Source organism: Pinus tabuliformis, chromosome 1_1, assembly GCF_031772625.1.
Source record: "Pinus tabuliformis cultivar Carrire ecotype Pingquan chromosome 1_1, CPIR1, whole genome shotgun sequence".
Taxonomy (NCBI): Eukaryota; Viridiplantae; Streptophyta; class Pinopsida; order Pinales; family Pinaceae; genus Pinus; species Pinus tabuliformis.
The window spans coordinates 321,104,474-321,119,289 of NC_142297.1; the positions used below are offsets into that span (position 1 = coordinate 321,104,474).

At 37.4% G+C, this 14,816-nt stretch overlaps 1 protein-coding gene across 1 annotated transcript; it reads right to left on the minus strand.

The window, feature by feature from the left end:
* Positions 1-13,074: 13,074 nt before the first annotated feature.
* On the minus strand, positions 13,075-14,381 carry LOC149212844 (auxin-responsive protein SAUR50-like). The gene is made up of 2 exons (XM_089390676.1): positions 13,907-14,381; positions 13,075-13,319 (listed from the first exon to the last, which is right to left on the minus strand). The coding sequence occupies exons 1-2, from the start codon at positions 14,352-14,354 to the stop codon at positions 13,291-13,293; spliced, it is 477 nt and encodes a 158-aa protein (XP_089246802.1). The 5' UTR covers positions 14,355-14,381; the 3' UTR covers positions 13,075-13,290.
* Positions 14,382-14,816: the final 435 nt, after the last annotated feature.

Sequence of the window (14,816 nt, forward strand, 5' to 3'; positions counted from 1 at the left end):
AATATCAAGATGAAGTATGGCAACAATGAGTGAATTATGAGAACATTTTCTTCCAGCATAGAGGGTGCCATGAATACATCCAATTGTATCGTGAATGCCCCTTGAATCAAGAAGGAACTCTAGAACTAGAGATCTCTAAAGAATCCACACAGCCACATGAATATATTTTTGTGTCTTTAAGAGGTTTCGAAAAAAAACATGAATACAAAATCAACCCCAGCCACTTCTCAAATGACGCAACGTAAACCCCAAGTCAATAACAACCACTATGAAGTAATAATGGATGAAGTCGAAAAACCAAGGTAGTTTGGACAACAAGATAGTAAGCAAAATGCTAGGGCTCCACCCAAGGGAGCTAACAAGCCCAAAATGAAAGCCTAGGATGAGCTGTAGGATAAAGAAGACACCGAAAAAACCAAGGACTAGGCAAACATGGAGAGTGATGGGTTAAAGGAGGAACTGAGTATGAAAGAACAAGCCCTCAAGCAACTTCGGAATGATTGGAAGAATTTGGATGAAAGATTCATTCCACAAGATCGAAAACAACTCTATCGAGACACCTTTTAACAATATCAAGCTAAGCAAGGTCATATTTCTTCTAATTAACCACAACATCTGGGATGTCAGCAAGGTAATGGGCAGGATCAAATTGCACCAGGGTAACGGGGTAATAAATAAGGTTACAAGGATTTATAGGAATTTATTTATATGGTCGGGAGCCTGCTGGTAAATTCACGAAGGATGGTACCGCTTTTGGTGGTATTCCACCAAATAAATAGACCTTCTCAATCATTATTATCTCCTAGAATGTGAGAGGACACAACAGAAAAGGAGACCAATGGTATTTAAACAAAAAAATTAAGAGGCAAAGATCGATCATTGTGATCCAACATGAAACTAAAATATGGGAGGATCGACTAAAAGAAATTGTCAGATGATTAAAACCCTAGTATGAGGTGGTAGACCAAAATGCAAAAGTAAGCATCGAGGGGTAAACTATCCTTTAGAATCCTATTGAGATCATATTAAACCATTGGGTTAGCTTACCTCAAATTCTCTCACTGAAATTTAGATACATAGGTAACCGTAATTGGGCATTATTGTGAGCAGTTTATGTTCCTCATATTACAAGAGAAAAAGAGGCTTTGCTTTAGAATATAGGAAATCTGAGAAGTATATGTTTGAAATAGATTTGCATAATTGGCAGGAATTTTAACCTAATTTTCTTAGTTGAGGAAAAAAAGGGAGGTATATGCTGCATGGATTTAGAAATGGAGGCATTCAGAGATAAAATTATATAGCTAAAACTGGTTGATATGCCAACCATCAGTGGTGTGTATACTTGGAATAATCTTTTAGGGGGATTTAATCAGGTTACATCGAGCCTAAATAGATTCCTAGTTTACAAACATCTCATAAGTTGGGACATTATTGTAGAAGCTTCAATTCTCCCTTTTTTTGGGTCTTACCATTGTCAATCAACCTAGAAATGGACCTAAAAGCAACACCTAGGAACCGATCCTTCAGATTTGAATCCTTCTAGGTCAAAGATCCCTTTTTCTTCAATAAACTGGAAAGTTGATGTAAAGGGAGTACAATGCAAGGTAGAAATTATATGCATACCTTCCATCTCAAACTAAAATATCTCATAAAATAGATAAAATGTTGGAACCAGTTAGAATTTGGTAACATTATGAAGGAATAAAGATATATTCAAGATTAGATGCAAGGGATACAACAAAGAATAATTAATGAATGGAGATCCAAGGATTTGGTGGTGGAAGAAGGCCACATCGTTAACCTGCTTGACGAAATGAGGAAATAGGAGGAGATCATATGGAAGCATAAATTGTGAATTTAATACCTCAGGGAAGGCAAGAGAAACACTCGACTCTTTCACAAGGCCATGGTTCAACACCAACAACATAATATAATCTTTTCTTTGGAGGATTCCTCCGAAAATAGCCATACGCAACATGAGGAGATCGAAAGCCTCGTGGTGGATCACTTCCATTATCTCGTTTCAGAGCCCTCTCTTGATCGATTGAAAGTTATCCAAAGGATCACAAGCCATATTCCTCATCTAGTTTGTTGTTATTCTCTTGACCTACAAGAAATTCTAGAATATAAAAAATGCAAAGCAATATAGCCGAGAACACATAATTAAAGGAGGAAAACAACAAGTATTTTATTATTTAGAAATAGATTTAATGTTCACTTGGCTCTTCGAGCTGGAAACCTCCAGCAGACCAGAGCTCGATCGGAATAAGACTCCATGATGTTTTCTTTACTAACGAAAGGCTATTTAAATCTTAATGACATCCAAAACCCTAACTACTAGTGGTCCCTTGCATAACACAGGTTATCAACTTTATTTATTAAAAATGGCCCATTTGCAACTAAATTTAGTCCCTTTTCTCTAATTAGGGTCAACCACTAACAATTATTAATGCAGGTTTTATTTACTCTCTGACTAACTATGACTATGACTCAGCCCATTGGGCTTATTAAATAAATAAAGGGGTTAGGTTTGGACCCTAACATGCCCTCCCCCATTAAAAGAAGCCTTGTCCTCAAGGCTAAAGATTTAGAAATTGTTGAAGAATAGTGGTTGGTTTCTAGGTCGCATCTTCTTGAGAGGTGTCTTTCCACTTGACGAGTAATTCCTTAATCGTGGGGTAGCAGAGATGTGTTTCATGGGTATCGAGGGCCTTTCCTGGTTGGAGTTACACTAATCCTTCCCCATACAATTCAGGTAAACATATTTGAATTTTATAATTGTTCACCAAAAATTTCCTGAGGCATGATACGTGGAAGACCGAATGGATTTTTTAAGTTGTTCGCAAGGCCAATTTGTAGGTGATTTCTCCAACACGGTGAAGTATATGATAAGGTCCATAGAATTTTGGTGCTAGTTTATAGATTCCCTTTTCTTTGAGAGATGACTGGTTATATGGTTGCAGTCGCCAGAACACTTGATCCCCTTCTTGAAATGTGCACTTGGAACGGTCGTGGTCTGCTTGTTGCTTCATTTGATTTTGAGCTTTATGTAGATTCTCTTTGAGATGAGCTATCATGGAGATATGGTTATGTAGGAGTTAATCAATTTCCTCCACCTTACAACATCCAAGGATATAAAAAATAGGTGAAGGTGGGAGTTGGATTCATGATAGTTAATATTATACCACCATTTAGGTAAAGGTATCCATTGTACCCATTGATGTTATTTTCTAAAATGAAGCACCTTAGATATGTCTCCAAAAATTTGTTGACTTCTTCTATTTGACCATCGATTTGAGGATGATAGGCGGTACTTAGTTGGAGTTGTGTTCCTTGTAGCTTGAAAGTTTCTTGCCAAAATTTGTTGGTGAAAGTGGGGTCACGATCAGACACAAGGGAAGTTTGCATTCCATGCAGTTTGAATATCTAGTCCAAGAAATATTGAGCCAACAAAGTGTGGCTAAATGGGTGGGGTAGATCACAAAAGTGAGCATATTTACAAATTCTCTCCACAACCACCATTATGATAGATTTATTCCCCAACTTTGGGAGACCACAAATGAAATTCATGGAAACATCCCTCTAGACAAAGGCAGGGAGTGGAAATGGTTGTAAGGTTCCTAGTAACTTGGATGTTTATCTTTTGTTGCATTGGCAGACATCACATTCAGGTACAAAAGTAAGAATGTCAATTTTCATGCTAATCCAAAACAAGGAACGATGAGAGCAATTATAAGTCTTCTGGAAGACTGAATGCCCTGTAGTTGGAGATGAGTGAAAGTCTTCCAAAATGCGGGTTTTGACGGTGGATGTCAGTGATATAACTACTCGATCCTTATATCGAAGAATATCATTATTCAAAGAGTATTTGGCTGAGGAATTATGATCTTCTCGCAAGTTTTAATAAGTTTGCAGAGAGAGGGGTGTGAGAACCATTCCTTGCGGGCCTCTTCAATCCAATCTGGTATGGGAAGAGAGATTCATAGTAGGGTGCTTTCATCCTCAAATTGGCATGATAAAACATCAACTACTACATTTTCATGCCCTTTCTTGTAAATTATCTCATAATCATATCCCAACATTTTGGCCAGCCATTTATTTTGTCGTCGTGATGATAAATGTTGCTCCAAAAAATATTTTAAGCTTTTATGGTCCATGCGGATTTGGAAAAATTGCCCCAAAAAGTATGGTCTCCAGATATCTACTGCATGTAAGATGGCCATCATTTATTTCTCATAGGTGGATTGACCCAGATGTTTTCCACTTACTTGTTGGCTAGTGAAGTCCAATGGTTAACATTCCTACATTAACAACACCAATGCCAGTACTGAAACCATCACAATCAATCCAAAAAGATTTGGTGAGGTGTAGTAGGGCCAATATGGGAGTGGAGCACATGGCTTGTTTGAGAGCCACGAATGCCTGTCGAGATGCATCAGTTCAGAGAAATTAATTTTTTTTTGGGAATATTAGTGCAGGGTCTAGACATGCAACCATAATTATGGAAAAATTTGCGACAATAGTTAGTGAGACCCAAGGATCCACTCAAACTCTTCAGGGTTTTTGGTTGGGGATAATATTGCATTGCCTGTATATTTTTTGGATCAACCCTCACTCCTTCATGACCCAGAGTGTGTCCCAAATACTTCACTTCTTCCATGCCAAAAGAGCACTTGGACAATTTGACAAATACTTTATGATTCCTGAGCAGTTGCAAGATCAGTTATACATGTTGAAGATGTTTGTCTAAGGTTAGGTTGTAGATGAGAATATCATTGTAGAAGATGAGGAATTTTTTTTGGAGATATGGTTTTAGCAGGTGGTTCATTAGGCTTTGAAAAGTAGATGGAGCATTACAAAGACCAAATGGCATGACCAAGAATTCATAATGGCCTTCATGACTTTGGAAGGCAGTCTTGGGAACGTCTACTTCCTTCATGTGTATTTGGTGATAGCTAGAGTGAAGATCTAGCTTGGTAAATAATTGAGCACCATATAGTTCATCAAGAAGATCATCAACAACCAGAATATGAAATTTGTCTTTGAAAATGAGCTTGATGAGGGCCTGAATGTCTAGACAAATGGGCCTTTCTTCATGTTCCTTTAGCACCATGACCACTGGGGATGAATATGGATTGATGCTGGGATGAATAACGCTAGCTTTAAGGAGTTTCTTGATTATTCTTTTAATTTCATTCTTTTAGGTGAAAGGATAGCGGTATGGGTGCGCATTTGGTAGCTGGGCCCTTACGAACAAAGTGATGCTATGATCATGTTCCCCCTAGAAGGTGGAGACTCTTTAGGTTTGTCAAATACCTGCTGGTGGCACTCTAAGACCTGCTGCATCTCAGGATGAATATGAGGAGTAGTGGATTCAATGGCCTGGATGGCATTAAATTGGGCGATGACTCCATTATGGCCCTTTTTCAAAATACATTCCATTCAATGCAAGCTAATTATAGTAGGAGCACATGCCTGGAGTCCACATAATGTATGAATATGGTGGTTATGCTTAAAGATCATATATAACTCCTCGAAATCCATATTGATCATGCCTAGTGTGTGAAGTCATTCAACACCCAAGACAATTTCACAACCACCATTTCAATAGAAAACATGTGGGTCCTTAGGCGGTAGTCTCCCATCTGACGTTTAATATCTTCACAGCGGCATTCACATTTCATGGTCCCCCCATCAAACATAAGGAATTGGATATTAGATACTTCCTACACAAAACAATGAACAACTCTGACGACTCGCTTATGGATAAAGTTATGAGTACTATCACTGTAAATCAATACCACTATTGGTCGATATTTAAGAAAGCCTCATATTTTGAGAGCTCGAGGTGATGAAATGCCCTCGAATGCATGTACTGAAATAATTATTTCATATGTCATAGCTATGAGATCATTGTCAAATTGGGCTTCCTCAACTTCGTCCTTAGTGCCCCCAAGGGATGGGGATTCCTCAGATGAGATAAGTCTCTTGCAATCATCTCGGGATAGCCTCGGATTTTAATTTTAATTTTTTTACTCCTATAGGAGTTTTACTCCTCGATGATGAATATTGTAGTGGCTGAGTTCTAGAAAACTTGATCCTGCCAAATGTCCTGCGAAAACAGGGTCCAAATTGTAGTAGTTGCAAGCCTCACTACAAAAAGAGTCTTATTGGCATTGTGAAACCCCAACTGTTGAATGAGAGTTGCATGGCGGTGGAAGAACCCAAACTATTGCATCGGATTTGTATGACGACGGAAAAACCCCAACTGTTGGATCTAATTTTCGTTGCAGTGACAGAACCCCAATTGCTAGATTTGATCTGTAATATAAGGTAGTGGGTGATATTCAAATATCAGAGGTAACTATGGTCACAAAGGAGTGGCAAGTGCTACAGATCAAAATATACATAGGGGTCCAACAATAGTACTCGACCCAAATCTTTTAGGGCACTAACTAAGGAGGATTGAACATACCCTTAGCCGTACTACCTACCTACCCTATTGTACATTTGAGTAATCTCCCCAAGTGTTGTTCTCAATGTACTATAGTAGCAATATGGCTGACGACTTATCTAAGGTTAGGTTTCACATGAGTCTAGGGGGCTACCAATATACCGAAGGGTACATGGAAGTGCAGTCTGTGTTGGTTTTGTCTAATGCACTACTACTCGAAGGGGTACCCACAAGTGGTTACAAGGAAGTCCAACAAGCATGACCACCTCTTTTATTTCTTACATGCATGCCTACCCAAATCCGTAGGTTTATCTTCTCAATGACATATCCCATGGTTTAAAGACATTGGAACACGTCTCTAGCCTAAAAAACAATTTATGAAAATTGGAGGTACAATTGGCCCTAGAAAGTGATATGATACCACTTGTTATGCTCTTGAACTGTGAGAAATTTCTGAATGTTAGAAATGTGAAAAAATATACCCCGGAACACAGAATAAAATTACAAAAACAACAAGTATTTTATTATTCATAAATAGATTCAATGTTCACTTGCCTCTTCGAGGGGGCAACCTCTAGTAGAGAAGACCTCGACTACAATAAGAATCGATGATCTTTCCTTTACTAACTAAGATTGTTTATAGCTAAATTACATGCAAAACCCTAACTACTATTGGTCCCTTTCATAACACGGGTTAACCACTTTATTTATTAACTATGGCGCATTTGCAACTAACCGTGGTCCATTTTCTCTAATGTGGGTCAACCACTTACAATTATTAATGTAAGGTTTATTTACTCTCTAAGTAATTATGATTATAACTCAGCCCATTGGGATTATTAAATAAATAAAGGGGTTAGGGTTGGACCCTAACATCAACAAGGCTAAGAATCTAGTATTGATGAGGGCACTGACACTAGAGGAGGTAGCGGATGTTGTCAAAGAAATGCCCAAAAATAAAGTTTCAGGACCAGATCGATTCATGGCATAATTATTCCAAGCAGCATGGAGCTTCATAAGGAAATATATCTTGGATGTAGTGGAGGATTCTTATTTAATCCAAAGCATAAATCCTGGTCTTAACTCTAAGTTTATTTCTCTAGTCCCCAAATCGACCCATTTTGAAGATCCATAGTGTTTCCGACCCATTTCCCTTTGTAATATTATTTATAAAATTATCTCTACTGTAATGGTAAAAAAATTTAAAACCCCTCCTATCCAATCTCATTTACCCTAAACAAATTGGATTTGTTGAAGGCCATCAAATCCTTGATGGAATTATCACCTAATAGGAAGTTCTCCACTATCTTAAAAAACTCAAAATCCTTGGAATGTTAATCAATATTGACTTATCAAAAGCCTACAATGAACGTAGCTAGTCATACCTCCTCAGCATTTTCAAGGCCTTTGGTTTTGACCATCGATGGATTAGTTGGGCTTCCTCCCTCATCACTTCTCCATTCTTTTTTATCCCACTCAACTCTTCCCTTTCCATAACTTTCAATCCATCCTAAAGTATTAGGGAACGTGATCACTTATCTCCCTTTCTCTTCATTATGGTTGTTGAAGGATGGGTAGATAGATCAGATATACTTCTCATTCTTCCCATGTAAAAGGCATTTATCTATGGGGTAATGATCTCCCCATCACCCATCAACAATGTGTGGATGATATTATGCTCTTGTGTCAAGTGTACCTCTAGGAAGTTAGAAAAGTTAAAGAAAAATATTACCGATTTTATGCTTCCCCTTGGAACCTTGATTAACAATGATAAATAAAAAAAAATTCTTATTTAGCAAACTTGCTTCTATCCAAACCTTCCTTGATTATTCCCTTAGCTTTGGTGTACGTTCTTTTCCAATCAAATAATTGGGTATGCTCATGGTGGTCAACTCTTTGAAAACATCTTGTTGGAATGATCTTCAAGAAAAATAGTTAAGGCTCAATGGATGGGCCTTCAGTGCTGTAAATATCGCCACTAGGGTGGTCCTTTTGAAGGTGGTTTTAAAATCCATGTGAATTTACCAAATATTAGGTATGGCCCCACCTAAATCCTCATGTTCTGCTATGACAAATATCTTAAAACAATTCTTATGGGAAGGAACTTAGAAGGTCAAGAAATGGGTGTTGGTATCATGTAATAATGTTATCAAACTGAAGATGGCAGGGGGATTGGGTCTCAAAGATCCACATATTCTGAATCAAGTCATGGGGGTTAAACTCTAGTGGAGATGGTTAAAGGGTGGCCTAGACCTATGTAAAATTATATGGATTAGAAAATATTGCATGCAGGTTTCTCCAGAAGAAAAATTAAGACACCAGGATACTCCAAAGGGATCTTGAATATGGAATTTAGTGTCACTCAACAAAGAAATTGTCAATGAACACATATTTTGGGAAATCAGAGATGGGAGAATCACCATCTTTTGGTAAGATTAATGGTAGCAAAGAGCGAAATTTCTCAGCAAACAATATCAAAGGGATATATCCCTCTTCACAAACAGCCAAAATCGTTCCACAATGGACTAATTTTGGCACCCCTCTCAGATGGATTTGGTGTCGATACAGTGGAAGGTCCATCAGGATTGGTTAAGCCCACTAATTTTTAATCAGTGGAAAAATCTAGATAAAGAGCTCCAATTCAAGAAAAAATATAAAAAATAAGGTCATGACTTCCTTACATGGGGATACTCCACCAAAGGAATGTTCAATATCATGGAAGCTTACCAATTAGTAGCAGAAGAAAATTAGGAAAATTGTAGTCCTCTATGGAGAAAGATATGTATAGGACAATTATGGCCTAAGGCTTCTTATTTCTCATGGCTAGTTTGTTGAATACGAATCCTCACCTAGGACTAGCTTGAGAAAAGAGGAATCCAAGGCTGCTTAGTTTATTTCTTATGTGGCATCCACACTGAAGATCTAGAAAACATTTTGAATTCATGCTCCTCTATAGATCAACTATGGAGAAATATAGGCCACCTTTTCGATTTGCTAGACTGGGATCACGAAAGTATCAAGGAATCGATAGAGTCTAGAGAAAAGGCATTTTATCAAGTCCAATCCTAAATCACGATTTGGGAGTAGCATTTGGTTTCCTTCTCTGGGCTATATGGACAAAAAGGAACATGTTGATTTTCAAGGTTCAACGAAACACACGGGAAGGACTATGGAATGGGATCATCCATAATATAAGAGAAACAATCCTAGCAAATCACTGACATATAGATTACTAGAAGGTTCCTCCTCATGAGGTTCGTATCCTCAATATTTTGAATATATCAATGCAAATTATTGTCCTGTCCTCTTGGAAACTCATGGTATCCCCTATATCCTCTACTAATTGCTTCTATACCCCACCGATAGATTTCTTAAAGTTGAGCTTTGACGGGGCCTATAAAATAAACCCTGGGACCATTGGTTTTGGTCGTATTTTCCATGATTCACAACATCATACTACATCCATATATGCTAGACATTGTTGCTATGCTAGATCAATGAGGCAAAATTCAATGTAGTAAAGGAAGGAGTTCTTATTACTGAAAGAGTAGGGTACAAAAAACTCGTGGTAGAAGGACTCAAACTTGGTGATTGAGACTATTAAAAAAATGAACCATGGACCAAACTGGGAGAAGACCAAACACAAATGGAGAATTGCACATTTGGTGCAGGACATAGGAAACCTCCTACCTTTTTTTGACTATAATATCCAAACCCATGTTAGGAGAGAAGGAAATAAAGTGGTTGACTTCTCAGCAAACTTGGGTTGTTAAAAATGGGCAGGACTTTGGAGTTTGCATGGCCTCCCTACAAATTCAGTTAGGAGATGAATAATACGAGGTATATTATGGAACATGATGCTCGAGATATCAATCATCTTAGACAAGCTATGCACCAGCAACCCTAATTGGGGTGCAAGAGAGATGCATTGGGATCATTGACATGTTTAAAATGATGGAGGGAAAGGTAGGAGGGTGGATTTACACCAACACTTGCACACTTGAGTTGTATTGAGAGGTGATATCGCGCATGCATAACATTTATGGTGCAGGGGAGGATGACGGGACCACCTCTGAGCCGAGGTTTTATGGTCGTAATTCATCAACAATGATCCATAGTTTTGATACTCTAGGAAAGAATATGGTTATAGGTTTGTTTTTTAATCGACATGGGTTCGAGATAGAGCTCCAATCGGTTTGCCACCCTCATGTAGAAGGCTTCCTTCTCTCGGCACGTATGTTTCTATTCTAGGCTTCTCTTGCCCCACATCACTTGTTCGCTCAATTTCTCTACTTTTTCACTGGAGAAGTGTTTATATATCGATGTCTAGCATCCACTAGAAGCTCACCCACAGTTGTTGGAAGGAAACAATGGGTTTTTATGATGGTATGTATCAATACTACACTATTACTTCTCTATATTTCAGAATCTTGATATATCGTATGGAGATGTTTTCGGGTTTTCCAATCTCACAATTTATTTCTATATCATCCATGGCAACATGTGCTAATTACCTTGACTGCTCACTGGTTTTACTAGTCAATAAGTACTGGGTTCTCCTGGTTTTGTTTTCTCTTAGTATGTCTCTTTATCCTATTGTAATTCGAATTGAGGAATCCTTGTTGATTGTCCTTAGACTTTGGGACCATGCCCAAAGAATTTTGCACAACAATTTTCGGGTAGCCCACCTTTATACTTGTTTCTATCTACATCCATGCCATGATAGCCTTATAGGTTTTCTATTCCCAAAGGGGTTTGAGACTTTAAGCTCATCTCATGTCGTGAGCACGAGGTTCTAACGCCGTATCCCAAGGTGTGGCATACTAGCAGTTAAAACTTAAAAAATCATATGGCTCATCCTACCTCTGTCAAAGGCTCTCAGATCGGTGGCAGTCATGAACGCGGTAGGAAGCCAGGGCTGAGCAGTGAAGGTAGTCAAACCAAACCTCGCCCAATAAGAAGTAGATGCTACAAAACATCCTCATGAATTATCTAAGGTGCATCTCAACCATTGCAAATTGGTACTCTGCCACAGGTCCACCAACTAATTTTGGGTTGGGAAGTTGAGTTGAGCCAATAGGAAGCAGATGCAAACATTGATTTGGTTGTGATTGGCAGGATTTGGTGCCCGACCCTGGTCATTCCACACACAGGTCTTCTCGACACAATAAGGTAATATATGTTTATTGGTTAATGAAAAACATAGTAGCAAAAGATTTGGCTAATCCTCCTGTCAATTCATCTAAGACTGATCATTCAATTTCGAAAATCCGTAATGAATTCCAACTGATTTAGACATGGCTCTAGCAACATAATGACCATCTGAGTTGCATTTAGAGACATATTATGTGCCTCCCATGGAAAAAAGTTCATGGTACAAACACGAAGGATCTAGCACCAGTGGATTCTTCTGATGAGTAGTAGCATGTTTGGATTAGTTTTGGTTTTTAATTTTTTCATATGAAGAATTTACAGACTATTCTTTTCGTTTTTAGCTATTTATAATATAGAATGTTTAAAGATACTCATACATATATATCACTGCTTGAGAGCCTTAAACTTCTCTATTTTTAGATGGCCTATGATGATGTTAGGCTAACAATATATCTGGTTTCCCTCTAAGTAGATTGAGACCACCTAACCACTTCATTTCTGGTTGTAACCTATCCCTTTTGAAGAAAATGAATAAAAAAGTCTTGTCAAGCTTAATTATTTTTTGCCCTTTTGTATATATAATAATTATATATAAATAAATTACCTTATATTTTATATAATAATTATAAATAAATAAATTAAATTTTTAAAATTATTTTGATATAAAAATTATAAATAAATGAATTAAAATTTAAAAAATATTATCCCAAATAAACGAAGAAACACAGCCACAAATGTAATTATTCTTACTAATCATCAAATACAAAAATTATAAAGGTATAGACTAATACGTATACAACTTATGGCTCAAACCTTTATAGCTATTAAAATTTCTCTGAATTAAGTTTAAATTAAATAAACCAAAACACCCTTATTCGTTTTCAAATTCAGCTAATCAGAGGAATATCTAAATTACCCTACTAATTTCCGAAATTCTTCTGCCAAAACAGCCATACACATTTTTCGAATTCAACTCACTATCTACAATTCACAAAGATTATGAAGTTTCGTATAAATGAATGCAAACAATTCTCATGCACACGGTCTGAGACAGAATAGAATCTTCACTACGAATTTCCACCATATGTTATAGGTAAATAATTTAAAAGTAGATATAGTCACTTAGAAAAGTTCGATTAACAAGTTTAATGTTCAATATAAGCTATAAAATGTTAATTTAAAAGTAAATATAGTCTCTCTAAAAATTTCGTTTAGCAAGTTTAATGTTCAATGTAAGTTAGATGTAGGATAGTTTTGTCCATGGTATTGAGAGATATCTAAAGATTATATTGATATTAAAAAAAAAAAAATGAAAATATACTTTATTTACATATTTAAAACTAAAAAAATACAGTACATTATATTTTATTAAGTGTTTTCTAAGTCAAATTATTTATATAAAACCAAACATACAATTTTGCACATTTTTTTATAAGTTTCCCCACTGTCGTCAGATTCATTTTAAATAACAACAAAATACAACACTGGCGATCCCTTTGAACACTTTTAACAATCAATAAATTTGAAGTAGGACATAAATTTTTTCATATAAATTTTTACTTCATAGACATACATACCCAACCGATATGAAATTAAGCACTAATATGATCAGGCAGCATACCGGACCCCATATGGAATGGAATCTCTGAACATGATCACGAAGCAAACCGGACCTCAGCAACTTATCCCCCTCCCGCAGAGTCACAGAAATCTAAAAACAGTCAAACAGAGAAGGATGGATGGACAATTAAAAATGGTACGAAACTTCAAAACATCCTATTATAGAGTTGTATGCTGGTCTGAGCTAGGATGAACTGATATAAAATCAGAGTCTTTATATCAAAATAGCAATAATTATCCACATAACAAGGTATGTGTGGTCAGTTATCACACGCACATAAAATATTGCAAAACCTAAGGTGGAAGTTCACTGGTTGATCACAACTCATAATCACTGTTCAAACTGATAAAAATTTAGTTTCCGATATTGGAAACATAAAGAGTACAAAAATTCATTCACTCTACTACCAATGATATGCTTGAATTTTCATGGGATGATCACAGCTGACAGTGGCGATCCATAGAACAAAAGCATATTGGCCGGGTCGATCAGAGGTTACTATCGTAAGGGAAGATACCAGAATCCAAAACCAATGACTGGGTTTTAAAGAATGAACATTTACATGGCATCTATCACAACAGACATTTAGACGGCCAGAAGAAATCAAGCTCTATTATCCTACTAAAACAATATTTACCATCCTGTGCAGTTTAAGAAAATGGTGCGAAAATCATTACCTTCCATCTTTATCTCAACCTCATATGTCTTCGCCTCCATATTTGTCGCCTCCATATTTGCTATCGTTGAGTCATTTCCCACAACAGAAGTTACATATTCAAAATCAACTCTGTTACATGGAATTGCGAGCCCCATCTGATGATGGTATCCATACTCTTCCTTTGCTCTCTCCAGCAGCTCTTGGAAGAGAGGATGATTCAAATATGTTATAGGAACGATAAAACGGCTGTGCTTGGTTCCAACGTACACTGCAAAGTATCCTTTGCGGATTTTTATTGGAAGGCAAGTACTGATATCCTCACATTCATTACAATCTCCTGTGAAATAACACATACCGTTTTTCCGAGGACACGAGGAGTTTCTGACTACCCTTCGCGCATTGCAAAGCCTATGAAACTTGTTCGTTAACTTTCTCAAAAAAGCAATTTGAGATATCTTGTTTCCCATTGAAACAATTCTGAGCAAGGAAGATGGTTAAGGATTGAGCAAAATTGAATTCAATTACGTACGATTCAGACAGGAATATAGCTGCGCAGATGGTTGCGTTGAATTCTGTTGAAATCTAATTTCAACGCTGCCTTACGCTATCAACCAGAACCGCCTGCAAAACCACAAAACTGCCCAGAATCATATCGCACCGCCATCCATGAAAAGTGGTTTCCGTATTGTTGAGCTCCGATGCGTTTTGGTGCAGGCACGTGGCTCTCGCTTGACGTAGGCAACTTTGACCCATCGGGAAGTAAAGCTCAGCAGTTAAGTGCCTTCCGATATCCTCTCCATAGTCCGATCTGGTTGTGTGTTCTCCATCGTCGATCTCCGAAGTTGCAGCCCGTCCGCGTCAAGTCAATTTAATTTTGCGTTGAGTGGAAGACTATGGTTTGACCGCCGTGTAAGAAAAGTCATGGCTTT

Excerpts from the sequence above, each read along its gene's own strand:
- LOC149212844 (XM_089390676.1), bottom strand. The coding sequence starts at position 14,354 with ATGGGAAACAAGATATCTCAAATTGCTTTTTTGAGAAAGTTAACGAAC. Across the intron at positions 13,320-13,906 it reads GGTTGAGATAAAGATGGAAG|ATTTCTGTGACTCTGCGGGA; the intron begins GTAATGATTTTC and ends GACTGTTTTTAG.